The 27,928-nt window shown below is 39.4% G+C and overlaps 1 protein-coding gene across 2 annotated transcripts; it reads left to right on the top strand.

The window, feature by feature from the left end:
- Positions 1–1,090: 1,090 nt before the first annotated feature.
- On the top strand, positions 1,091–27,928 carry SCG3 (secretogranin III). Of its 2 annotated transcripts, none has more exons than XM_042875883.1 (12): positions 1,091–1,214; positions 1,818–1,870; positions 2,426–2,471; positions 2,554–2,769; positions 3,773–3,915; positions 5,055–5,216; positions 5,517–5,694; positions 7,535–7,651; positions 18,523–18,606; positions 19,217–19,345; positions 21,178–21,246; positions 25,313–27,928. In XM_042875883.1, exons 1-12 carry the CDS (start codon positions 1,130–1,132, stop codon positions 25,429–25,431), a joined length of 1,401 nt encoding a protein of 466 aa, XP_042731817.1. In that variant the 5' UTR covers positions 1,091–1,129; the 3' UTR covers positions 25,432–27,928. The 2 variants fall into 2 exon arrangements, with proteins under 2 accessions (XP_042731817.1, XP_042731816.1); XM_042875882.1 differs by having other exon boundaries at positions 21,178–21,258.

The following is a 27,928-nucleotide window of genomic DNA, read 5'->3' as shown; positions in this document are numbered from 1 at the left end:
GAGACTGAATGGTCTTGGATTCCAGTTATATGAGCACTGATCCCCTTCATGTCTTCACATAGCCAGTTTTAGCTATTTTTTAGCAGTCACTGCACTAAGTACTGTGGTACTCTGAGATTCCTCAGTTAAAATGTTTTCAGCTGACCCCTTTATGACTACAAAGTGAAAAGATCTTTTTTGAAGGAAGACTGCCGTTGTTTATCTTCCATGCTGGAAGCAGATCCTGCGCTTCTGAAAAGCACCGCTGTGATCCTTTGTTCTTCTGTAAAATGGGAAAATGTCTTCCCCAGGTCTCTGGGGATTTGCTGCTCCTCTGTGCCTCAGAGGGATACATTTTCATTTATGGAAATGTTCAGAATTAGCCTATGTGCTTATTGCCATCTGTTTTTTTAATTTTAAATTTGACAGAACTAGATGTGCTACATTTAAACTTCTGATGTTGTCTTTGTAGTGAAGATTCATTGATGGCTGTGTGTTTTCTCTGCCGCTGAGCCCTTGGAAAGGGTTGGTATGTATGTGATTCCTTGGCCTTCAGCACAGGACCAGGTTTCCCTTTCATGCTTTGCAGCTCAGCATTTCCCGTTTGACACATCAAAACCTCCCCATCTCTGTGGCCCAGCTGATCGGGTTTGCCGGTGGCCTGTTCCGAAGCCTTCAACTGTTCAAAAGGTGGGCAGGGCAGGCCACCCCACCCCACCCCATTTTCTGGCTCGCGTACCCTGGTGTTCGGCACACCGCCCCACTCGGAGGCCTCCAACCCCGCGCCGGCAGCGGGCAGGGGCAGCCAGTGACTGCGGCTGCCGCCCCCCAAGCGCCTTGCGGGCCGCGCATGCTCCGCCGGCGCAGCCCTCCCCCGTCTCCTCCCCCGGCCGGGCGGGCTGCGGGGCGGCCTCCACCATTTCCGCGGGCGCGGGGCGAGGAGAAAGCGGGGCCGAGTTCTGCCGGAGCAGCTCCTGCGGCTTCAGCACCGCGGCGCTGGACAGCGCCCGGAGAGCGGCGGCTCCGCGGCGCTGAGCGGCGGCCGGGGCAGGGCGGTGCGGTGCGGTGCGGTGCGGTGCGGTGCGGTGCGGTGCGGTGCGGTGCGGGCGGGACCCCAGCCGGGCTGGCCCCGGGGCTGGGCGGCTGCAGGATGCTTCTCAAGCTGGCGGTCACGCTGCAGGTGCTGTCGCTGTTGGCGAGCCGGGCGCACGGCTTCCCGAAGCCCGCGGGCAGAGGTAAGCCTCTTTGCGAACCCGTTGTCTCCGAGATGAGGAAAGTTTTGCGGGGTATCGGTGGAGGAAAGCAGAAACTTTCCCCTCGCGTGTCTAAAAGCGGTTAGATCCTAAGGAATATCTTTGGAGGCGCAAAGCAGTGTGTCGCTGGAGTTGCGGTGTGATACCGAAGCGGAGAGAGGTGGAGCGGCGTGGAGTTGAGGCGCTCTGCTCGCGGCGGTGCCCAGCTCTCGCTCGCCGTCCTCCCGACGCTCTGGATTATCAGACTTCTAAGCTCTTGCTTGTGCCAATCCGATTATTGCTATTTTAGTCAATCTCTTACTGCGTTCCTCCCCCAATTTCCTTATGTTTTCTCATCAGAAGGGGGTTACTGTGTTTCTGTTACCTCATTTTCAGAACCTCTCCCTCTGCTCCAATCAATCATGCCTTCTTTAAATGTTTGACTTTTATTATTCTTGCTCTCCAAGACATTTTTATGAGAACTTGCAGTTGGCATCGTATTTAACATACCAGGTTTCATGTGAGAAAAGTAGAAATCAAGAAAAAACTGTGCTGCCTCCCTGTATTCATGTGCATCATGTAACTGAATATACTTCTTTATTCTAGATAAAGCTATGCACAACAGGCAATTAAGTGTAGAAAGACCTTTGGAGGAACAGGTATGTAATATTAAAAATATTCTAATTGTTTTCTGTTGTTTGTATTCTCATAACCTTTTGAGCACTCAGATGAAATATGCATGAATATCCTGCTGGCTTAGCAAATGACGAACAAGTAGATTCGTCAGTAAATACTGCTGTATTTTAGGTACAAATGAGATTTTCAATAATTTTTCAGAATTTTAATAAATAATAATATATACGTATATATATAAAAAGCAGGTCATCAGCTCCAACAGCTCACATGTGAGGAACTCCCTGGTGTTCAAATGCTAGGGGAGCACACTCAGAGCTTGGGTTAAAAATGGATTTGCCCTAACGTTGAAAGTCTGTGCAGTCTCTTGCTTTATCTGATTCTAGTCAGGGGCTGTGTTGGTACTGCTAAGAAATGCCGAGAGCTTAAATGTGTACAATGCATTAAGCCAAATTCATAGTAAGAATGAAGATCAGGCATTAAGGCTTTGGCTGCTATTGATAAAGTAAGATATCATACATTTTAGTCTATTTGACTCCTTCTGCCTGCTTTTTAATTTTTATTTTTTTTTTCAATATCAGATTGCTGAAGCTGAGGCAGACAAGAATAGGAAGATAGCTCCCACAGGTAAAACACCTCTCTATCCTTTGTTGTTCTTCATAATGGTATTCAAAGAGGTATAAGATTCCATGTTGTATGTATTTTCCAGAAAATAAGCCAGAGTTCAGGAATTATTCCTTTGTTGATGACTTGAACCTGCTAAAGTCAGTAGCAGAAAGAGAGAGGAATGAAAAAGAGAGGGAGTCAATTAGAAGCTCTTTGTACGAGCAGCAATTGGCCATTGATGATGCAGACTCCACCAAGAACCGCAGGCTCGTGGATGACTACGACTCTACTAAAAGTGGGCTGGATTATAAATTCCAAGGTATTCTGTAAATCTTTAAGTAATTTTTTGGTTAGATTTCTCTTGCAAACTGATTACAGTCAGAGATACTGTGTTCATCACTAACTATGAGTTCTATTCATTGCAGCAGTGAAATTGCAGTTATTTCCAGTTGTAGAAGCTTGTCATATTGCAATTTAGCTTTGAAACACAATACAAAAGTATTGCTACTGTTGATTATTACAGTCTTCTTCTGTGGAGGAAAATCCAAATGTAATTTACATTAAGTTTTTTAGAGCTTTAGATCTGATGGGGGGAAAAATGGGACGTATTTTTAAATGAAAATATAATTATTCTGGTTTGAAAAGGAAAACCACTGTTATATAGAGCTAAATTGTATACACTCATTACAAATGTTAAGTCTGTTAAATGATTCTCCTCAACATAGCTAAAAGCAGCTAGGGAAGGCCAAAGAAATGTGCCTTTACTATAGGAGTAGATAATTAACTTGTAGTTTAAGTGAGTCCTCTGAGAGTTGGGAGAAGCATTTAGTTCAAGTGTTTTTAATTATATCAAGGTGTGCTAATCACAGGTCAAAGCTTACTCATCGCATTCACTTTCTCAGTGGTCATGATGATATTATTTTCCATAAGTAATGATTAAATGATTAAAATTTAACTTGCTTAAATCAAATAAGACTGTAATATGCTGCTTATTATGCATATTATTTGGTATCTATGGGTGAACATTATTCTCTCATTCTTACAGATTTTCTTATGATTTGTTCCTGACTCTTTTCTGTGCTCTTTCAAAAGAGCCAGTCTTAAAGGTACTTTCCAGCTGTACTAAATAGAACTGAACAACATTTCTTTAATACTGATGTAATGCATTGCAAAGTGTGTAGCAAAGAGTATTCTTAATGTGTTTTAATGAACATGGCTTTGTTCTGAAGAAGGAAAAAAAAATACAGGCAAACATTTTTGCAAGAAGTCTAATCCAAATGAGTTAGGACAGTTAGCACACAGTTAAACTGTAATCCTTTTAGATGATCCAGATGGCCTTCATCAATTAGATGGCACTCCCTTGACTGCTGAAGACATTGTTCAAAAAATTGCTACAAGGATTTATGAGGAAAACGATAGAGGAGTGTTTGACAAGATCGTTTCCAAACTTCTCAATCTGGGGCTTGTAAGTGTCTTGTTCATGTTTCACGTAGCTGTCTTGTGGGATGCTTTGGTGCTCTTTTAAAATAACAGATGGCACAAACTCTGTGTCCTGTGAACCTGAGAGAAAACTAATGAGGTTTAGACTCAAGGCAAGCTCTTTGACTATTTGGGCACATCAGTTTATGTCTGCAACATCACTGATATTCTTGGGTTGGCTTTGCAACACAATATGCCAAACTGCAGAATGTTTCTGATGAGGAGAAAACACCAGTTCTACTCCTCCCATATCCGCCCTAATGTTTTCCTTGTAAAATATCTCTTTTCATTATTTTCTATTACTTTTGGATATTTATGGAGAAAGGTCTGAGCTCATTCCTGCCCACCTACTAATTATTTCAATCAGTGGACATGTGACCATGCTGATTAGCTGAGAGTACATTTCTCATTGTTGCTGATTTGTACCGAGGCTAACTTTGACTTTAATTTCTGGATGTCTGTATGGTTTTAGCCACTGTGATATGGAATCCTTATATTTTAATCTGCTTATATTTTCTTATACTTTCTGCATGAGATTTTGCAATCAGCTGTTGCTGATTATTGATTACAAAGGAAGGCATGTAGGGACAGCTACATTAAAATGTTGTCTTTCAAGTGACAGCTGTTACAAAGCACAGAAAAAAAAACATTTTGAAGATGACCTAGAAAGCTATTTGCATTTTTCCTTTCTATATTACCATATTCTGTTGTTGTTATTCAAAAATACATACGCAGTTGCAGAGCTCTGTATGTATATACTTTGGTATACTAAACAGGCAGTTCTTCAAGCTGGACTCCACTGCTCTAACTCCTACAGGGTTACGTTTTCCTCTTGGAGGCTGTATGTGTAGGTAGGAGTTTGTATGTATGTACATATATTCGATATGTGTTTGTATATGCATACATATAGATACGTTTATATATAGGCATATGCCCATGCCTTTATATTGCATGTACGTATACACACATGTACAACAGAGAAGTTATTACACCTAATTTGGCTATGCTCAGCTTTGAAACAAACAGATTCAAAGCAACTTGTTTTAAAAGTTCGGGTTTCGTGTTGACCTTAATTCTAAGAAAACTGCAATGCTCTATAAGTGCTCTGCACAAATGTTTTAACAGATCACGGAGAGTCAGGCCTATACTCTGGAAGATGAAGTGGCAGAGGTTTTACAACAGCTAATTGCAAATGAAGCAAAGGATCGTGAGAATGAGCCTGAAGATTTTGATTACCCTCCAAGCAGAGCAGACAGTGATTCAAAGGAAAAGCAACAGGAAAAATTGGTAATTACTTAGCTAATAATTTGGACTCACTCACCAAACAATACAAATTGTCCAACAGACTGCTTTGCTTTAGCCGATAAATAGCAGAATGTTCAGAAAGAAATAATATGAGACAAAAACAAATAGTGAATTACATTGAATTGTAAAGCCGAATCCCAAATTGAAATAAGTTTGAGGAAAAAAATCTCATTTTCACCTGGGAAACGTCAGTATATAATTATGATGCTATTCATTACTCCATTTACTATCACTTAAAGCAACGTGCTTACAGATTTATTTATTTTTATGTGTGTTGTGGAGACATCAAGCAAATCTGATCAGGATAGTTTCATCAATGGGGAAATTGATGATACCCTGGATAACACATGGTCATCATCTAATATCTTGGAAAGAAGAAATGAGCTGCCTTCTGAAGATGATTTTGAAGACCTCCAGTACTTTCCAAACTTCTATGCACTATTAAAAAGTCTTAACTCAGGTGAGTTTGTCATGTGTTACAGTCATATCTGGGGAAAAACTAGGAAACTGAGTGTAGTGGAAATGCTACGTAAACAGTTTGATCCAATGATTGAACCCCTGGTGGAAAAGCAGAGCCAACCCAGGGGAACTCAGGTGCATGCAATTCAGTGCACCTGAATGACTGGAAGGGGTGCAGCCAGGATTCACCCCTTCCCGCACCACATTTAAGGGTTGTCGTTAGAAGCAAGAGCCTCTCTTGCTGGAAATCCCTGCCTACTTAAGATAAGCAGGTCTTTTCCTTCATTTCTGCATCTGTGGCAGCTGTATTTGGGCTCATTCTCATCTGCTGTAGCTAAAGACTTTGCCGCCCCGCTATTATCATCCCATTGGAGCGCTTAGATTTCCTGTTTTCTCCTGTACTTCTACCCTGTATTATCCACGACTCCCCTAGTTGCAAGAGACCACATTATAAAAATGTTCTCTAAGTTACATACCAGAAACTCATTTTGTATGGCAAAACATTGGGAGCAATAGTACTCAAACTGCATGACACGATACCTGTGTATTCCATCCTGTCTTTAGACACGCGATTCAGGAATCCTAAACTCTTTCAATTCTTGTAATGGCATGATGAAAAACTGGAAAACTGTCTTCTCCTTTGATCTTTCCCGTAATGCCCTTGTCTTCTATGCCAACAGAAATACAAGCAAGTCAGGGTAGAATTCTTGCAGTCATGCTACCAGTAAATAAGTCTGAGCCTCCCAGCCTTTTCACAAACCACAGGTTTGATGTTTATTGCAATGAAAGCTCTGCATGTCTCTTCATATTCCGGTGCTAGGCATTATTGCCTTCCAATTAGTGCAGGCAAGATTGTGGCACTCTGCCACAGTCGCTTTGTCAGCATGCTCCACCACACACCAGCCCTTACTCTCTTAGCCAGCATACCTTCGGCACAGTCAGCAGCAATTTATTCTGTAGATCCTTTGTCCTGCAGGAGCCTTAGTCTTTCCTGAGACTGTCCCTATAAACGCTTGAATGGAGAAGTAGAATGAAAAACCCAAAGGCATATTTTGCTGAAATCCAGTCTAGAAACCTCATATTCTCCTTGTTCTTTTTTATTTTCCCTTAGTAGTTTTGCATGCTTTTCCTTCCCCTTTTTCTATTCACAAAGCAGAAAAGCATGTTGAGTTTAAAAGGTTATCAAGCAAACAGAACTGGGTTCCACTGACTACACATCTCTGCCTTGTCTCCTGCTTTATCCTATTCACATGCCAACTTTTAACAAGCTGGAGGTGAGGAGATTCAGTTGCAACCTACAGACTTGTGTTAAATTGCAGAGACCAATATGAAGACCTGTTCAGTAGCTCTCCAATGAAATTGGTCCTCTGCCAAGTCTGAGAGTATGTTTCTGACTATCTCTGTCTAACAGAGCACCTGGCTCTGTTGGATCTTTCAGTGACAACCTAAGATGCAGAAGCTGCTTGTATAACAATGTGTTGGGAGAGTGTTATGCTGCTAATGCAGAAATGGCAGTAATGTTGCTCAACAGATGCAGTAGAAACAGAAAGCTAAGAATCTATGATCAGGAGGATAGTCAGAAATAGTATGTTCAACAAACATCAATTTTTATCATGTAAAAAGTTGTTTATGTCCTATTCTGAAGTCACAGTCTTCCCAAACATATAATATTACCTGTTTTCCCAGTACCTTAGTCATGATCTTGTGCACTGTCATTTGAGATGTTTGCTAGTGAACCAAATGATCTCTGAATTGTTTGTGATACAGAGCCAGATCAGTCTAAGTAGCTTTTATCTGCCCACCTGCTTTCTGAACTACTTCTGCTTTATCCCCTCATGCAGAGACAGAGACAAAAGAGAAAGAGACTTTAATAACCATCATGAAAACCCTGATTGATTTTGTGAAGATGATGGTTAAATATGGAACAATCACACCAGAAGAAGGAGTTTCCTATCTGGGTGAGAGTACATACTTTTTGCAGCAGCGTTATTAATGCTATGTTCTTACTCTACCAGCAATCATTACATTGTCATCTTCCTTGCTCTTATGATTGTTGTTTCAGACTTATTCATTTAAAATGTTAAAGCTCTACTTCTAAATGACTGACCAGATTGTACCAAGTAAAACTCCCTCCATGTGTGGGAAGCATCCTGGCATAGGAGGAGCTTTCCTGGATCTGATAGGGTCTGTGGTTAAGCAGACTTTATAGAATTGTTGTAATTTCCTAAAGATAAATTTTGGAATAGCCTGTGGTTTGTTTTTTCATTGTTTTTTTTTCTCACCAACCTCTCTTTCTGGCTTCTACAAATGCCTATAGTGACTGTTGGTAGCCTTTCTAGTTAAAGAAGCAGAGCTACAGAAGAAGGGCACATCTGCATTAGCTCTGTACAACCCTTTTATTTTTCTAAGGTATTCCTGTTCTGGGTTAGCCTGATAAATTTTTTGTTTACATCAAGACAATTTCAAAGCTTAATAAATCAGCCTGTCACAGCAGTAGGACTGGCAATGATCTTTCATGACTTCTGTAGGCTTGTTTCATATGGATGGTTGCAGATGCAGGATTGTTCGATGTTACTCTAACTGTATGGATTGATTAGCAATTGGCTGCAACATATGCAGTGATTCATGATTCACATTCAGTGCAAGGATGTATCTCCCCTCTAAAGAATTCAAGTTTTTCTTCATTTTTTTGAGAAGTCCTCGAATTTTGGAAGATTTGGACATTTTATTCTACAGTTCATTTCTTTATTTCTCTGCCTACCTGTATGCTTAAGGAAAGTGGCACATAATTAAATGCTTGATTACAAGTGACGTCAATCTACAAAGGAAGACAACATAACTTGAGTAGATATTGCCCTCACTGATAGTGTTGTGCAAGACTTTAGTAGGTTAAATTCATTCCTGATGTATCAGGATAATGGCATTACACTGGGGAAGTATTTTTGCCTGCTAAAATTCAGGATATTCACTTTAGCTTTGCTCTGGGTAAATGAATACTGTAACGGTGGAATCAAATTGCTGCGATAACATAATACAGAAGGTGGGGATTAGTTAAGAATTTGAGAGATCTGACTTAGTCTGGGTTTAAAGCAAGGCTATCAACTGATGTAGACAGATGCTGGCTTGCAAATTAGTGATTTAAGGAGAGGTGGATTTTGTACTCCATCAAAGCAACTTACTGTAGAGGAAAAAGCTTTCTCGTAGGTCTCAAGTTGCTTCTGTGGTATTCTCTACTTTCAACTTGATGTTGAGAAACGACTTTGACCTTCATTTATTGAGTTAATATTCTCAAATATTCATGAGAAGAAAACACAGAAGGAATTTAGCTTCTTGCAGGATCTACAAGCATTTCAGCATTTTATTACCCTTATTTATCTACAATTCCCAATATAATACACCTAGTAGTACTTGTATATGTACTGTGTTGCTCAGTGCAGTCTAGGTTATGGGAGTGATGCCCTGCTATGTTCATCTGCAGCAGATGAAGGAATTAGTATGAATATCTGACAGGGAGAATAAGTAATTACCAAAAGTTGGCAGCTGTTATTTGCTCCTTCAGTCCGAAATTGGATAGCAGATCCCATGTTAGTTGGCAGGAAATAACTACTGTTTCTGGGCGAGTGGAAGTACACTCTCAGTTACTTTACAGTAGGAAACTGCCTGAATCACATTTCCTCACTCTATGGGTGAAGCCATGCATAAGCTCAGTCCCAGAATTATATATCAAGTCCCAGGCTTTTGCCCCTTTTACACGAGAACAGTGAATTTGAATGCATATACTAGTAACAGCTGGCTTGAGATTTGGGAACCACAGCATTATGTCATCATCATTGTATCCTACTCTACAGGGAAAATATTTTGCTGCTGCAGTGGATGATGTTACTAGGTTTAGCTTCAAGTTACAAAGGGTCTAGCTGCAATGTGGTTCACAAGAAAAACATGCAAGCACTCATACAAATGTAAGGGAAAGGAAGCTGATGTCTTAATATACACACTCAGTATCATGTAATACATATTTAAAAGCTTTCCAAATGCTAAATATAGCCGAAGAGCAGAAACCAAAGTATTAATTTATATGAAATGAGAAAAAATACTACTTGTCTTTTACAGCATGTATTCAGAAAGTATAGCTCTGGGAGTATTAAAGAGAGACTGTAACAAACAGGCATAAACTGTACATTCAGCCAAATTGCATCACACATTTGTTAACTGCCCTGCTGATGGCATAATGCTGATGCCTTCTATCACTTTCTTAAGTTTGGGTGATATATTTTGATATACTGGGAGCAAAGTCTGTGGAATGAAAGCCCCATGATATGTTTTTACTCTATTCAGAGGGTTTCATAAATCTTTCTAGAAAGCCTGTCTTCCTTCTGAAGATTGAAATCTGCTTCACAGTCTTTTTGCATTAATAAGAACAGACAAACACAGTTGGTTCTGAAGTTATAAGGTCATATGACATGGGATCACAGTTACACCGGTAGCCTGTAGATTACACCCAATCAATTTATTTATGCTTGGGCTGCTTCTCAGCATCGAGAAAACACTGCCCAAGCAGCTGAATCCTTCTAGCTTGCCCCAACCTGCTGGATGGACAGGATATTGCTGCACAGGTTGAGAGGATGTCAGTTACTGAAACAATGATTGTTGTTGGCAAGGGTGCAGGGAGTGAATGGACTGAAAGAGGTGAAATCTCTCCACATAATGACCAGCAGAAAGCAGCAAGAAGCTCTCAGGGAAGTTGACTGATAGCATAAATTATTTCACTATTTATGGTGTTCATGCTGTTACTTTTGTATAAATGGCTGATGCTGAATTTCCCGTGCAGAACTGAGAAGATCTATATCCTTCATGGTGCTGAGTGCCTTGAGGGAAAAGGCAATGCTGTTCAAGCCAATAGGAAAACTCTCTTTGATTTCAGTAGAGCAGAGTAAGAAATGCACTGCAAGCATACTTACACTGTTAGAATATTAGTTTGTGAATAATATGGCACTTTCCTTTGTTTTTGTACTCTGTACTAGTGTCGTGGTGGAGCTTCACTCCTAGCTTTCCTATCAGAATTATACCCGGACAGATAAGTGTTAATGAAATGCTCCATCTACACTGCAGAGAGAAGAGGAACTTTGTGTGCTGAGTTTTCCTTCATGCCAGGCTGTTTTGTGGCTGATTTTAAAAATGAAGTTGTAGCAGCCCACTACCCTCCTAGTAAAAGCTCCATTTATTCTAAATGCATCAAGTAAACTAGTTTTGTAATACAGTAATGTTAATAACATTGTTGTCAGCTTTGAAGCAGAAACAGATGTTTTCTGCCAATTTGTTTAGATACATCTGTAAATCATCTCCCACTGATCAGACCAAAATAGTGAGTGAACTTTAGAACTATTGTAGGCAATATTAGACCCTGGTAAATCAAAACAAAAGTACATCTTTCAGACATGACAGACAGATGCTTAAGAGGCACCAGTGGGTATGTATGAATTCTTTTTACACAGTACAGTGATTACATTGTGCTGCTGTACACTGCTTACAAGGTTTGCTGCAAGTTTATCCACTGCCACCCCATTCCAATTGAAAGTTTTATTACCCAATGAACTGTTACCCTAGAAATGTAAATCAGCTGTGTGCAACCTTTTATTCTTGTGTGGAGTTCTCATTTATTTACTAGTGCATGTAGCACAAACTGTTGCCCTTGGTACTTTATGGTCTCACAGGCATGTCGAGGCTTCACCGTGATATTGTATATAATGAATATTTTATTGCATCTTATGATTGATGTTGGCCATTTTGGGTTGGATTTTTTTCCAATTTCTAAATCTACAACTGAAAAATACTGTGGGAAGGAAATTAAGTTTAAGCATTCTGAAAATTTGCTGTCTCTGAGGGGAGATCCCACTTCTCACCTCCTTGTTTAGCTTAGTGTAGCCACAGTGTGCACCACATGGACCACAGCAAACTGGTTTGGAAGCAAAATCCCCTTTAGTTAGGTTGGGAAGTGCTGCAGCTCATCGGTACTCAGTGTTTGAGTCACAGCCGCCTTCTTCCCTAGACCAAAGCCACCTCTTGTCTGCCTCCCCTGAGCTCTGATTCACTGTCAGGAGCTATTCTCTCCCCCACCACTGAGTAGGAGATTGTGTTGGTTAGAAATGGATGTGGACAGATGTCTCTGTTTACCTCTTCTACCCATTTTTCCATGGGCAATTGAAAAGAAGAGTATAACGAAGAGGACACACTAGTGCCAGAGAGAAGGCTCAGTGGTGAGCTGTTGCCTGGGTATACATGCACTCATTAGTTTGGTCCTTTTTTAAAGATACTGTTGGGATATTTTTCCATAGGCATACTCCCTTTCAGCCAGGCTGAGGCTGCGTGACAAAATTCTAAGGGAAATAGAAGAGACAGACAGTCCCCATGTTGATTTAACATGCCCCTGCCCCTCTGTGCTGAGGCGCATGGAATGCGCCTGTCTCACATTCATGCCTGGTACCTTTCACAGCTTCATCTCTGAGAAAGGCACAGCTCCTCAGTTTCCCCAGCGTAGAGCAGTGCACAGCAGACACATTCTGGACTTTTCCTGGGAGGTGGGAGTATTCATTTCAATACTGTGACTAATCCCTGAAGTTCTCATCAGCACAGATGCTCCAGGCCAAAGGTCTGATCCTGATATTTGTCTAATTGGGCAAGATCAGGCACTGAGCCAAGAGTATGAGGCAAAGAGCAGATCTGTGGCATCATCCCTCCCCTACTCAGTCTCCAAAAGCAAATGCTTCCTGATACAGAGTGTGTGATTTTGAAAGGGGTGAAAGAAGGTGGGGCTAGTCCAGTGCCAGAGGGTGCACTTGATATATGGACAGTGTCAGGTGGAATTTCTGTTCTTTCCTTCAACTTGACATGGAAGATGAAGTGCAGGTCCATGCATAATCATACTTTCTTCCTTTTTTTTCTTCCTTTTTTTGTAATATCGTTTTTCTCAAAGACCTTTGTTCATACCGTAAGCTTTCTTTATAAGCATTTAAACCCCTAATTTATTGTCTTTATCTGAATTTCCCTTTGGTGGTTTTCCTTGCCCAGTATGACCTTATCATATGATTACCCATACACAACTACTAGTGGGAGTCGTTTAATTTCAGGTAGCTCTTTTCTCTGCTATTTATTTTGCGACGCACTGAAGTGACAGATTTCAGCACACTGTACTGTTCCTAGAAAAATCAAGGACATCACATATCTGAGAAGCAGAAATGAGGGGCACCTCAGGTGAGGGCAGTGGGCCAAATACTGAGCAGCAGCAGTGATGATATAAAGTATATGTGAATAGTTGAACCCAAGATGAATGTAGAAAGAGTGTGCAAAGGTCTCTGAAAAGACTGGAATCTAGCAAGTACGTTGACCACAGACACCATTCCAGCTGTAAAGCTTTTCTTTCTGTAGCTTCATCCCATGCCTCATCCATATCTTTCCTGTGCTACTGCTGCATTTGCACAAAAGCATGAACGATTTTCTGGCCCCTGTTGTTTTGGTCATCTCCTGTTTTCCCTCATTCAGACTGCATAGAAAAAAAAAAAAAAGGGCATCTATGATATGCAAAGTCTGCTAACCTCAGAGTTACTAATAGATGGGACCACTAGTCACTATAGTAAGTTACTGTGGGCATTACTTAAGCAGGACAACATACATGATAGCAGAGACTTTCCAATATCCAAAGGATATAAATTTTCTCAGCCACTTTTTTGAGGGATATTCAGTAGTTTTAATATTACTGATTTTTTTTTCTCCCACTGCATTGCATGACTATCAAATCATGTGTAAAAGTCTGCAAACCAAAAATAGTATATTATGGTTCATTTCTTTTCTTAATCAATACTCACACTTTAAATCTGCAATTAGTTCCTGGGAATATTTTGCAGCTTCTTTTGTTTCCCTTTACTGTCTCCGCTGTTCTTCTCCAGCTTTGTTAGAAATCATGGTTTCCTGGTGATGTCTGTTGATAAGTAAGTGTATCACCCAGTTTCTAAAGAAAAGAGGTTGAAGCTTTGGTTTTTTTCTTACTGTATTTAATATCTACATTTTAAAAATTAATTTCTGCATTTACTATCTCTCTGACAGATGATCATTGAGACCTTAAGTTATGATTTGAGATGATTATATGTGTGTATGGTGAACAAGTTGCCACTGAACTCTCGAAATTAAACTCCAGCCCACTCCTGCAATGCAGACATCTGTGAGCTGCTGTAGTCACAAGCCATGATGTTTATAAAGTGCGTGACATCAAAGCATTTAAGGAGGGTGCACACGTCTCGTGGCAATCTCAGATGGGGAAAGGATTAAGGAAGGACTGTACCACAGAGCTCTAGGAGACCTGAAGCAGCGTAAAGGAAATGCCTCTAGAATCCTGAAGAGAGAAATCTAAGAAATGGTCTGTAAAGTAGGGAAATAAATGAGGACGATTAAGAAGACTTGGCCAGAGCTTTGTTTACCTCAAAACATGCCGATCTATATTGTGCTTCATTGTTTAAATTGCCTTTCATCTGATTTTCAAGTGATACTGCTGCTGTTTTATTTCTAATCACTCCAACCATCTTCCTGTAACCCATTTACAAGTGATGCTGTTACCTGAGGATTGTCATCTGGCATGTTGTTCCTTAAGGCACACCATTGTGACAAATCAGTCAAACGGAAGGATTCAAGATGAAAATGCCGTATCTTGACATGTAAGGCATGAAGCTGGAAAAGAACAGGAGGTTTGCAAGACAAATTTATAGGGTTTGATATATGATTGTCTTTCTGTGCTTCTTAGCGATTCTGTAAGGAGCCATCATGGCATATGAAAATATATTGATCAAATGAACCGTAGGCCTCATCCAGTGCAGCTCCCCAATTTTCTGACTAGGCATGAGATGGATTAAGACAGGAGATGATTGAAGGTTGGATTGCTTTTTGCTACAGTAGTGGTAATCCGCCGGATATTGACAGTACCGACACTCACATATGGTAAAAGGGGAATTTGGCCCCAGAATTAAGCTGGTATGCTATTTGCCATGGAACAGTCAGAAGCAGACACTGATATCCTGAGTTTCGTCACTGCTGAAAAAAGGCAGACTCTCAAGGATCACATACTGTAGGAGACAGAATTGATGCCTGAAATATGTGCATCTCATATATAAGCAGTCATCAGCACAAAGCTTTCCATCTGAAGCTGCTGCAGTGTGTGAACTCATCAAGTAAACTCATTTTGTAGCTATCGTTAAGATTGATCTTGGGTTCCACCGCCATCCTTTTTGGCCCTTTAATAAATACAGCCTTTTAGCAGGCCTTTCTGTGCAAGTCTAATGACTTGAAATCTCAGCATCAGTCAGTTTGACAAGGATAGAATGTGAAACTGCCTCCTGGGCACAAGAAAATTATGCAGATAAAAAGTCTCTGCTGGAAAATTACCAGTAGTCCAGAAAACACCATGAATCTGTCTGCAGAGAGGAGTCTGTGTCAGTGTTCCATTACCAATTCCATTAAATACTCAAATGGTAATACTCAGAAACTAGTACATCGATTTCTGTCTCTCTAATGAGGAAAAAAGTCATTTAATTTGTACTATTTTTTTTCCATAAAGTATCTTTTTCAACAGGTTTGAAGGGTGTTGTCACAGTACATTCTCCCAGAGTAAAAGTGAAGTTAAGCGTTCTGTTTTTATGTGATCCAGATTTTTTGGATCCCCCACTTGAAAAGCTTCAGCACAGAGCTTTGAAAGCGCTGGGTATTTGCATTTTCAGATTCAGCCGAGGAGATCAGTCGGCATGCAGTGCCTCCAGAAACTGGGCCTCAGCTGCCTCACGGTGCCTCCCCAAAATAGGAGCCCTCGTGAAAAATGGATGCTTGAGTGAGTCACTTGAGATCAAAGCAGCAGGCAGAAAGGGAGGTGAGGCGGAAACCAGATCTTCTGACTGCTGCTGTCTGGTTCCAGTGATGAGATGATCTGCTCCTCGGAAAGCCAGCCGCTGCAGCCGTGACCTATTTACTGACGTAGTTTGCTTCCATTAGCTCCGTTGTTATTGTTCTGTTGTTTTAATTAGTGCCATCTCAAGTAAGTGGCTGGCTCTATAGAAAGGTCATTACCTTTCTGAACTTTTACTCTGTAAAAATTACGTTGCTACGGAGATGATACCAGAAAATTAATCAGTCGGTTCCTGTTAGGCCTCCAGACACTGCATTCAGTTGCTTAGCTGCTGGCCAGGCACATCTTGGCTCAGAAGATGACTCACACCATTAGTGGAACTGAAAGCAAACACTGTTCAGCCATGGCCGAACCCCATATGATAAGTACAAACACATTTTGGAGCAATACCAGCTGTAAAAGACACTAATTCTAAAGGGGAAAAATAGGAATACATCCTCTTCAAGAAGAATTGGGATTATCTGGTAAAATTTTCTTAATTATATATGTAGATCTCCATAAACATGAACAGGCTTACAGAGAGAACGCTGTTACACAGGAAATACGGCTGCTTGTGAGATCTTGAGATTGAGGTTGGCGTGCCATGCAGCTAGTAGGAAGCTTCAATATTTCTCCTATAAAACGTAGTCCTCATTAAAAGGCTGTTCATATAAACCTGCCCATACCTTTGCTGTTAACATGAAACTTTGTAAATATAATACTTTTGTTATCATATTCAGTCCAGCTTCAGTTACAAAGCTTGGACAATTAGTGCTGTATTACACTTCATACACAGATGTAGCTGTTCAAGGGATGTGGCTGGAACACAATGCATATTGCCATCTTACTGTACTTGACAAGACAGTCCTGTATATTAGCAGTCATATGTTGAACTAAAACAAGATTGTTAGCCAGATCAAAAAGCACAGGGAAACTGTAGAATTTCTGGTGGGGTCTGTAGGAGTAATCAAATGAATCCCATTCCCTTCAGAAGTACCTCTTGGATGTGGACACCATAGTCCATCAATCATCAAACTATCATTATGCAGATATTTGAAGACATGTAAGTGGGTTATAAATCCTTCTTGTAGTAGAGCCTCGCTGTGAATTTAGTTGTGGAAAGTGGTTCTTTTTTTCCTGCTAATACAGGTTTAATGCATCAGCACCCAAATGTGAGCACCCTGGGGACAGAGCCCGACAGGCATTCACAAATCAGTGTGCTTACATATGTGTGCCATTTTAAACATTTGAATACTTCTTCATATTTTAACATCTACTTGTAAGCCTAATTTACTAGATTTTGCCTGATTTGATAGATTTTGCTGGACATTTATGCAGTTGTATGAATTAGTGGAGAATAATGTATTCATTTGGATTTAGAAAGGGCTTTTTAGTGAATATATTTACATGATGAATACCAGGTTAAAGTTCTGCTTTCATTAAGATGTTTTAATGAAGCACAATGTTCTTAGCTATGTAATCTTACCCTAAAAGCTGCGCTTTTTGCAACAGAGAAATCTTTATATTCCTGCCAGAATATTAGTATGGTACTGATTCAAGTTGATAAATAGAATCTTAAGTTCAGCTGAAAGAAATGTTTACAGCCTTCACAATAAGTTCTGGATCCAGTGATAGTAAGGCATCAGTGCCACCACTGTAACACCAGTTTGTTTTTTCTCTTTATCACTGTGTCTGAGGCAGTTTGTAACCCTGCCCAGACCTGCTTAGGTCATAAGACAAGGTCACAAATCAGATTAAAATAGTTGCACACACACAAAAAAACAAACAAACAAAGAAAACCACCACCAATCCAATGTGATGTAGAATTGACAGGTTGCAATTGGGCAGCTTGCCTGCAAAAACTGCTTACATTTCAGTTTTATGTAAACAACAAAACATAGATGATGCAGGCAGACAGGATTATGTTGCTTCTCATCAAATGCCAGGCAGAATTGCTCATGGTGAGCTGCCATGAGAACTGTGCTTACTGAGGAAACAAATCCTTACATTTCAGTGCTGAGCAATCTCTGATAGAAAAACCCATTTCTAGCTGATGGATAAAATGGTTGGTCCAATACCTAAGACAATCTAAAATATTTACTACCCCTGTAATATCTATTCTGTTACCACATCTAATACTGAATACTTCAGCCACTTACACAAAGGGAATATTGACTGAGAAAATATGACAGTTATGAGGTTATCCATACTGTGGATATTTATTGTCTTGCATAGGCATTTGATTATTGTATCTGAAAAATACATGTTGATGGAAAAGTGCTTTTACTTGAGTTCAGCCCTAAAACTAGCATAGAAAAATATTTGCTAGATTTTAGGTGATTTTAGGTTTTTAGATTTGCTAAATTTTGGATGTATACGTGGCCACTGCCATCCACTGGGTTTTCACTTAAATGCTTGACCTTGGGAACTCTGAAAATCAGTTCAGTTTAAGCATTTATTTAATCTAAATATCATTTTAAACCTTTTATTAGAGATGCAGTATGGGAGAATAGGAGAATATTATGCTAGCAGGATGAACTACATATTTCACAGTCTGGATACTAAGCCCTTTCATTGCTTTTACCTGAGTAAATTGCTAACAGACATTGCTATATACGTTTTGTGACTGATGTGATTTAAAAAGTAACTCATATCCACACTTTTACTCTGTTTATGCATACTGGCCATATTTGGTACTCCTATTGTCATGGTTTAGTACTTTTCCTCGCTAAATATTAATCAAGATTTAGTGTCAGCTCTGCATTAATTCATCAGAGAACAGAATGAAGACTGTTCTTACGGAGTTCTACTCACCATTGAAACTGGTGTAGTACAGAACATAGTATAGTTTCTGTATCATATCTGATGAAAAATGACTGGAGTTTGGTTTCCTTTTGCCTCCATTTCTAGAAAACTTAGATACAATGATAGCTGTGCAGACAAAGAAGAAACTCGAGAATCCTTCCACTAAAAGCAAACCAAAGCAACCAGCAGGTACTAATTCTATAATTTTCTCTCCTGAAAAACTGCTGTTTAACAACACATTGTTCAATCCATTCAGTTAAAAACTGGTAAATTGCATCAGAATATAGACTGTTAATTAGAGATATTGTCTCTCAAGGGCCTGTAGCGACAGTGTTGATGTCTAAATGACAAGAAGAGAAGAATTTTTGCTTAAGTGTTCACTTTGGGAAGTACATTCACATGAACTCCCTTTTCTTCAGTGAAGTCCAAATGTTGCTCATATACAAAAACAAGCCATACGATGCTTTTAAAGAGTCAGGTAAAAAAAAATTCTTTGTCAACTTTGGATCTGGTGAATGACAAATTTTCTTTTTTTTTCTGCACAAAGAATGTGCCCTCATGATCTACATATTATTGTATTTTAATTGCCTGTATTCAGCTGCTTTTTAAAGAGCAGACACAGACATTCAGGAGGGATGGGGTAGATTTGATCTTTAGAAACTGATTTGAGATGGTGTCCAATAGATTTATTCCTCAATCACCAGTCATAATGTTTTACTTCCTAGAGATCATACTCACATAATGTAGAAATGCTTTTGGAATGTAGGATACAAAATTAATCTTATTTTTGTTTTCTTAGACAAGAGTAGTGAAGAAGCAGACAGTACGAAGGAGGAAGCAGCTAAAATGGAGAAGGAATATGAAATCTCAAAGGATTCCACAAAAAATGAAGAACAAAACCCAGCAGGAAACAGTGAAGAGCCCAGAGGTACAAAATAGCCATTGTTTTTGCTATACGTGCCTGAAGTGATTAGCATCTTTTCTTATCTTTGGTGTTACTTTTCCATTAAAAATATATTCAGTTTCTGTGGCATCCAGCACAGCTCTCAAATACCTACATACTTTCTTTTGTGTCTCTCTCAGTTTGTAGTAGAAATAATCTTTAGAAGTGGTTTGTGTGTAAGCTTATAAGAAAAGAGGTCATTCATTCTATGTCTGTGTGTGGATGAAGGGCTTACTGAGAGAAGGTGAAGTTGGAGAAATTAGTTTGGCAAGTACAGAGTGTAGCTTCAAACTCAGCCATATCTTTTGACAGGGTGGGTTCCATAGTCTGGATGCACCTCCAGCGTATGCTCTTGCTTATGTACTCAAAAACCTTCATGAGAAACTTACTGACCAGACTTGGAGGGCTTCCTTAAGAAGGGAAGTACAGACAGGAGATTTGTCAGGCTGAACTTGTGAAGGAGGTGTGTATGTTAGGGCAGAGGCCTTTCAGTGGGTTCTTATTGCTAAGTATCCAGCATCAAGATTTATTTTTGTTTAAAAACAAACAAAAGAGCAGTGTAACCTGCTTTGAACTGCTCCTTTCATGGTTTGCATGTTTCCACTGCAAGTTGTTCAGTGACGAATCACAGTTCTCAAGGCTACAGATTATTGTCCACGTTGCATGGTTCCACCCCATGGGCAGTGTAAACTTACAAATTATTAGCCAGTCACGGATGGTGGAAAACATTTTTTCTGACAGTGGTGAAAATGAGCAGAAGAGAAAAATATCTGAAGGTGGCAGTCCAATTTCACAGTAAAGAGAAATTGTCTCAGTACCCATGGGAAGTGATAAATAGCATGTTTACCTTGTCTATCGAAGATTTATCTGTGCAGTTTGGTTCAGGTTATTTTATTTTACCTTCAGAAAAAAAAATCCAGCCTCTTTAGACATTGAAGTTAAATCAATATTTGGTTCTTTGTCTCACGCAATATTCTATGCTCTTTCATAGAATAACTTCTATAAAACTAGCTCTGCACTCTCAGCTCAAATTTTGCAGTCTATCTGGTACTGTACCCCGTTACTAACGGTGTAACTTTCTACAGGTTAATCACAGTAGGTTTTTTTCCCTGACGAATGTTAGAGCATTACATCAATGCAGCTCCAGCCAAGTTAAGAATTCAAAATCCATTAGCTGGAATATTTCCTTAGGGGCTTTATTAGGTAATCCTGGAACTAATTCTATCGTGTGCGCTTTCTGGTCCAAAAATAGCCATACTTTAAAATTTTGGCTATAAAAAGGACTTATGATCATTTTAATGCTTTTAGTGCTTCCTTTCTCTCAGCAGGTGTAAGTAGCTGTATTTCAGCTTGTCTTTCCAAAACATTCACAGTGTTATATCCCTGATATGCTGTTAATACTGATGAATGAAGATTTCTGACACTTTGTATACAAGCAGACAGTCAGTGCTTTCAGTCTTATTAAATCAACCCCTACTGTCTTAACAGCTTCATTTTTGCTGAACAGTTGTTATGATCCAAAAGATAAAGCTTGCCTACAATTCTCATACATGATAGCTGGGGATGCCGCCAAAACTTATGCATAGAGATAGGAAAAAAAAAGACCTGATTCTACATTTGTTAGTGACTAATTTTGGCCAGATAAAACCCCGTAGCGTCTGCAGGAATTCTCAGTGACTAAGGTTGACAGGACTCAGCTTTTAAACAGAAACTAAGAATAGTTTTAATCTGCCTTTGCTGTAACCACCTTCACTCAGTTAAACAGCGTGCATCAATCATTGAAGTAAGTGCTTAACTTCTCTTATCCTTTTCTCTAGGAAAAGCTGAGGCATATTTGGAAGCAATCAAGAAGAACATAGAATGGCTAAAAAAGCACAACAAACAAGGTAACAAAGAAGGTATGAAGTAAAATGCAGCGTGTACATTGCAAAACATATAACTTAAATTGTATAACTTAGCATTGTATTACCAGTTAAATAATAGTAACATAAAACTGCATGTCTGCTGCAGTGATAGTGGGTTACCTTACAAGTTAACTCATAACATGACCTGTATTATTTATATCAATAAATGAAAATAGCAGACTAAGGCAAACTCTTGGAAACTGTCTTGAAGTGCCATTGCCCACAAAAAATACAGTGACTAATCTGGAAGGTATTCACATACCACCCAGAAAGATACTGCTGTCTACCTGTCACCAGCCAACAGTACGTTAATTACATCATTTCATTTCTTAGTTCAACATATCTTTTAATTATGACTTTGTACAGGAGATAAACATCTGTTTAAATGCCTGCATATGTCTAGAAAAGCTTGGTGCATCTGGCTAGCACTGTGCGTGCCATCACAAATAGCAGTGAGATTTGATTTATAATTGTGAATTAAATAGTTAAAATACAAACCTATGTCACTAGCACTGTATTACATTGGATTGCAGCCCAAATCTAAGCTAATGACCTGTGTCTCTCACATGCAAAGCTGTGTAGAAGGGGAGCACTGGCTGAAGCAGCTGCACAGGGTCTGCTCACCAGCTGCTCCACCATTTGACTCTTCCTCGGAGACATGGCTGTGTGAGAGCTGGAGGGAGGAGTCCAACAGCAGCAGGATTTCTAGCTTATTTTTCACAGGCCTTTATTTATCTATATCATGTTTTCCCTCAAGATCCTTTGTGAAACCAGCCTCTTACCCTCTCTTTCTGCTGTTGCCGGGATTTCTGCTGTCACCCGCTCTGTAAGTGACGGTTCCTAGCTAAGGGATCCATCCCTCGGGTATGAGTGGAGCCTGGCGAAAAAAATCCTTCATGTGCCAGCCGAGCAGAAGGGGATCTGAGATAAGATTAGCCCTGGGTAATCTAGCCTCCCCCTCTGTGAGCCATAGTGTATATAAATCACATTTCAGAGACAAGGGCATGCCTACAGCCCAGCACATTCATTTTCCTATACAGAAACTCTGTACTAGGAGGGACTTTTTCTTTCAAGGCTACAGTTATTTTTTCCCATCTTAAAACCATTTCCACACAATAGCAACAACTACAGTTGTGCTTTTTTGCTCAAGATTTCCTGCCACTTCAAATATATATGTCTGTTTTAAAAAAGTGATAATATAATAATCAGCTCTCAGTCACACGTCATTATTTCTCTGTATCACACGTACTGACAGGGCAGCCCCTAACCACTGCTCGTCAGTTTCCTTTCATCTCGTGCTGCTGCAGCCTGAAAATGGCTGTGCAGATCGATAGCGTTTTATCTGCTTGGAAATGATGTTAATACTTCCAGAAAATGGATCCATTGGGTTAGTGCTGAATGCATGGCTTTCTGTGTAAATGGATTTTCATCTACACTAAAATATCTCTACTGTCCTCTGGCAATGGAAATGAGCCTTAAAGTGAGTGTAAGTTATGACCAAATCAGAAAACACTCCTTAGTCTTCCCATACATCATAGTTATTGTATTTTTTCCATAATTGTCATTTTTGTAAAATGCTAATTCAGTTCTCCTGCAGTGATGATAAGGGAAGTACAGTCAGTGCATGCATTGTTGTGTTCCTTCAGTACAAGATTAGGTGTTATTTATGTGCCCATCAATCACTTCTCTACTACCATCTACCATCCGGGAGCTGGCAGGAGAATGATTTACAAAGTAATTCATGTATTAAAAGAGCCACGCTTCTCTATTTTACGCATGGATTGTTTTACTCCCTGCATATATTTAAATAGGTTTAGGTTTTTTTCAGGCAAGTAGACCATTACATGAATTTCAGTGGAAGTTAGAATTCATTCAATGACTGATGACCTTAGGAAACATTTATTTGCAGTTTCCCAGTTTGAAAACATCAGTTGTCTCATTAGAAATCAAGTTATCTTCAGTGGCCTGGCTGCATGAAAGAGAAATGTGCCACGGGCCCAAATTTTGGCCTGTCTTTTGCATCCAGAGTTTGTCTGCATATACAGACAGAACAGAACCCTGTCCCTCTGATGCTCTGGGTCTGTCCTTACTGTCTCCCAGAGCTAGCTTGACCTGTGAAACCTGTGCTCTTTAAAGCGCAGCTCCGCGCTGGTGTGGAAATAACATCTCTCCCAGCGCTGGGTGTGGGCCGCTGTGTGTGCTGTTACGTGGTTGTCTCCAAAGAGCGCAGCTGTGACTCACCTCTCACGTGCACATAGCACGATGGGGTTTTTCACAGAATACTGAGGGAGTTCCACCACACTAAGAGTTGCCATGGGAATAAAAGTAAACTCTGCAATTTGTTGCAGGATGCGCAGCAAACGGCTGGATTTGAATGTGCAAATAAGACCTCACTTTATATACTGTAGCCGTTTCAACAGCTCAGTGTAATGCTGCAGCTGTTGTTATTTATCTAATTACTTGCACAAATTAATAGCCTGTAAATAAGCGTTAGAAATTAACAGACTTAAAAAAAAAAATCAGATTAAATTGCCATGAAATACACAAATTAGCCAGAATTTGGTATCTTAATGGTTGTAATCTCATGCAGATTGTATTTGAAATTCAACTTTCGTATATCTCTTTAATGATGGAGTTGTTAATACTGCTATAGAAAAAAAAAAGCCTAGGAATTGTAATGTGGGTAATTTGGATGTTATATTAATTTAGTATTTGTCATTCTATTCATTTCTATTCCACAATTCCATGGTGCTTTTTACTGTCTCATATCAACCTGGATCAAATCTCACAACCTTGTTCCTAAATTGCTATTTCATGCCATATTACTGAGATAAGATGAAGTCACAAATGAGTTAAGTTTTCTTAAGCCCATAACAAAGTGAAAGTGAAATCCTGGCCTCAGTACAGCAAATGGCGAAATTCCTGCTAGCTCAGATATGGAGAAGATACCCCTGAAGCAGTGGGGAGCTTTGAATGTGTTTTCTGAATTAGTCACTTTTAATTGCCTTATGCTGTTTTTAAAAAGACCACAAGCATAAATTCACTTATTTAATATTTTTCTACTTCTACACATTCTTGGCCACTTAGCTATAAAAAGTCAGAAAAATAATGTTCTGTTTTGATAACAACATTGAGTTTGAAAGCAAGTCCTTCCATGTATTGTTATACGGTGAAATGCATTGGGTTGCATTACAAAATCAGTACTAATATAATATATACTGAAATATTCAGGATGAATCTGGTTTTGTGAAAGATATTAATTCATTTAACTTGGTATAAAGCCCTAAGACATCAATGTTTTCCAGACTACTAAGTTGTGATTCTAACAAATGAAGCTTTATATTCTGTTCACGGGAAACAGGGACATTTTCTACCATAGGAAAACACATTTGATGTATAGATGATGAATCATGCTGCACAGATGCAACCATCTATCAGAAAAGCAGAAAGAATTTTCCTGTGCTGTACTGCAGATTGACATACAGACTCTCTAAGACTTCTTTGACAGTAACACTGTCGTGAAGTCTACTCTGCAATACTTTTCAAATCAGGATGGTATATTCTGTATCGATGTAAATATTTATGTTGTTGCCATTTAGTTTCAGGCAGTTAATTTCCTGAGTTTTCTAAAAAGCCCATATTTGGTGCAGGTGTCTGCAATAAGTGAGGATTTTACTGGAAACAGTCCGTGTAATACTTCTGATTTGAATCCATGACAACTGTGAAAATAATAGAGCTTTAACACCAGCTTTCACATGCACACTAGAGCACCAGAGCTCTGAACCAGAAAATATTCTTACTTGGGCATTTACCATCAAACAAGCAAGAGCAAGAGATGACTATTACTCTTGAGTAGTAAAACCGCCAAGAGGTGGAAGAAGACTTTGTGTGGGTGGTTCTCTTTTTTACTGCTTCACAAGCTGTACTTGTGGTGAATTCCCTTTGCCTTAGATAAGTGCCTTTGTGGGACTGACTTTGCAATGGCACTGTTCTTCAGTGGAGCAATATTATGGGTATAACATTGTGTAAATTAATTCTTATTTTTCAGATTATGATCTTTCAAAGCTGAGAGATTTCATTGATCAGCAAGCAGATGCATATGTGGACAAGGGCATCCTGGACAAGGAAGAAGCGGATGTAATTAAGCGCATATATGGCAGCCTGTAAAAAGCTGGTGGCTGCCCACCATGTAGAAAACTAGTGTAGCTTTCCCCCGTCCCAGCTCAATGACTTATGGTCTGTTGTTTTGAAGGTATCATTAGAAATTCCTTTACATTACTGATAACTTTTTAGGAAAGGAGAGCTATAGTGCTCTGTACACTGACTGCATACTGTATTTTCCTACACTCGCAAATCAAATCTAAACACCAACTTCTGACACCGACTTTCTATTTGACAGGGTAAATATTTACGTAACGCTCTCTTTGATTTGTGTTTGGTTTACTTGGTAGATAAGCCTACCATTTCTGATGGAGAAGTCTTTTAATGCTACACCTTTTTGCTCTCATTCCCTAGCTTTCTATAGATGCAACTATGTAAAGGGCATTATTAGGAAATAGTTCATAGATCTTTAAATAAAATATTTGAAAATAATTTACCTATTAAAGTTCTTATCAATCTTAATATTTCACATCCAGAGATCTTGTTTTAAAATCCTAATAGCATGTCTTTTGTTGACTTTTTTCTTTCTTTTGTGTAGTATTCTCTAACTTGGAGCACAGTGTCATGAGCTAATGGACTCATCTCTGACCCTACAACTGCCTTTCTTTTTAAAGAGCTCCGTTCTCCCCAGTGGCTTCATTCAGCATGTGTTAAAGTTCTCTTTAGTGCACCATTTTGTCACTTTGCATGCATTAGCTGGATTCCTATGTCAGTAGTCTGATAACAAGTGTAAATAACCATTACTTTCTTATTTAAAAAAAAAAAAAAAAGGAAAGCAATTAAAGCCATTTTGCAGGGAAGTAATTTGCAACTGGAGGTGCTTTTAGAAACATGAGCCCTGTTTTTCTGAAGGACTGGATGAACCCATCAGATCTCAGCATCTCTGAATATCAAGTCCACGGTCTGCTTACTGACTTGGCTCTGTTTTTAGTAGTACCTATCATGCTGAAAAACTATTTTGTCACATACTTGCTGTCACTAGGCAATTAGTTGGTACCCAAAGGGTAAAAAAGGGAAACAAGAATTCCACTCTTCCTCAACTTGCAGAGTTTGCGAAGAATGGCGTGAGAAATCTTTTCACATTTAAGTGAATGGATGATTCTATTCCTGAAGAACTCACAAAGTAAGAGCAGTGAAGGAAGACTTAGAGTACTGCTGCATAGCACACAGTTCAGTAAGCACTAAATAGGCAGACCAGTTCCTTTCCTATTCCTTCAGCACAATTGGACACTGAGGAAGATTGGAACAACGTTTCACAGCCAACTTAAGTAAACTTTGGCATCCTTGCAAAACATAAATCATCAACTGAGCATCATCAATAGAACATTGTTGGTAATAAACATTGAATGAATGTGATAGCAATGAGGTGAAACAACATAGCTCTTTGAGAGCAGATGGCATGTAAGCTAATGAATGCTTCCTAGCATCCAAAAAGTACATCTTGGTATGGATCACCAAATTATAGTATCAGTCACTACCTGTGATATTTTTGTTAAAACAGTATTCAAAAGTGTAGCCAAAGCAACCTTATGGATAGTTTGTAAAATGCAAGGTTTCTTTTCCCATCGATATAATGTGTAGTATAATAATATTTTAGTTTTGTTAGAAGTTTGTTTCTCTCTTTGGCCTCTGAGGCGTCAATGCAGGAGTCTGGAACTAACAGAAAGACGTCACGTAACATCAACCTGTGATTATAAAACTGTTTGTGTCTACAAAGTCTGGTCCAATATTTTTAACCTCTCAATTTGCCAAATGTTACAACTTCAACAAAATGCATATGACATCATTTACCAAAAAAAATCCAAACAGTGTGTATGACCAATCCCAATTCAGAGTATCCATATTCCTGAGCCTGTTTAGTGCTTACCCTGCTGCTCTGTAAACTTAAAACATATGTAGACACGATTCCACCAACACAGTGTCTAGCTGAGAACTGATCAAGCCCTCTGATGTTTAGGTAAGCAATCCCAGCAATGGTTCTTCAGACAAGATTCACTTCCCATCCTGCCAACCCCAAACATTTAACTTGTTATTTGAATGCCTCAAATACTGGTTTGATTGTACACCAAATGAATATCTATCAGTTACTCACCTTTCAGAACTGAAAAGTAAATGTACAGCCAGCCTGACAAACCACCCTGCATTTCTGAAAGGCTTTGATTTACACTAAATAAAATTAAATGTAGTGACTTGAGTTTCAACTTGCACTACAGCCCTTACTAGTCCTTATTTTGAAGGCATGCTAACACTGGACATCTGCTGTTGGGTATTTAATACATAAACCATAAATCATATTCTGTCAGTGCTTTCCTTTTTCCTGGTGAGAAAGGTATGTTCAACACTTGCACAACCCCAGCTCTAAAATGAGAAAAAACAGTTTCTATGTTGTTTGTATCTCTGCCTGATCCTTCAGAAAACCTTCACTCTCAGAATTATCACTGAAAATGTAACAACATATATGGTATTCACGTTTTAAGTTTTTCTATTAAACTACTGTGTCTGA

Source organism: Lagopus leucura, unplaced genomic scaffold (assembly GCF_019238085.1).
Source record: "Lagopus leucura isolate 7727_CA_CO unplaced genomic scaffold, USGS_WTPT01 Super-Scaffold_100015, whole genome shotgun sequence".
In the NCBI taxonomy this organism is placed as follows: domain Eukaryota; kingdom Metazoa; phylum Chordata; class Aves; order Galliformes; family Phasianidae; genus Lagopus; species Lagopus leucura.
The sequence above is the reverse complement of the archived record's forward strand: the minus strand, read 5'-3'. Positions and strand labels throughout refer to the sequence as shown.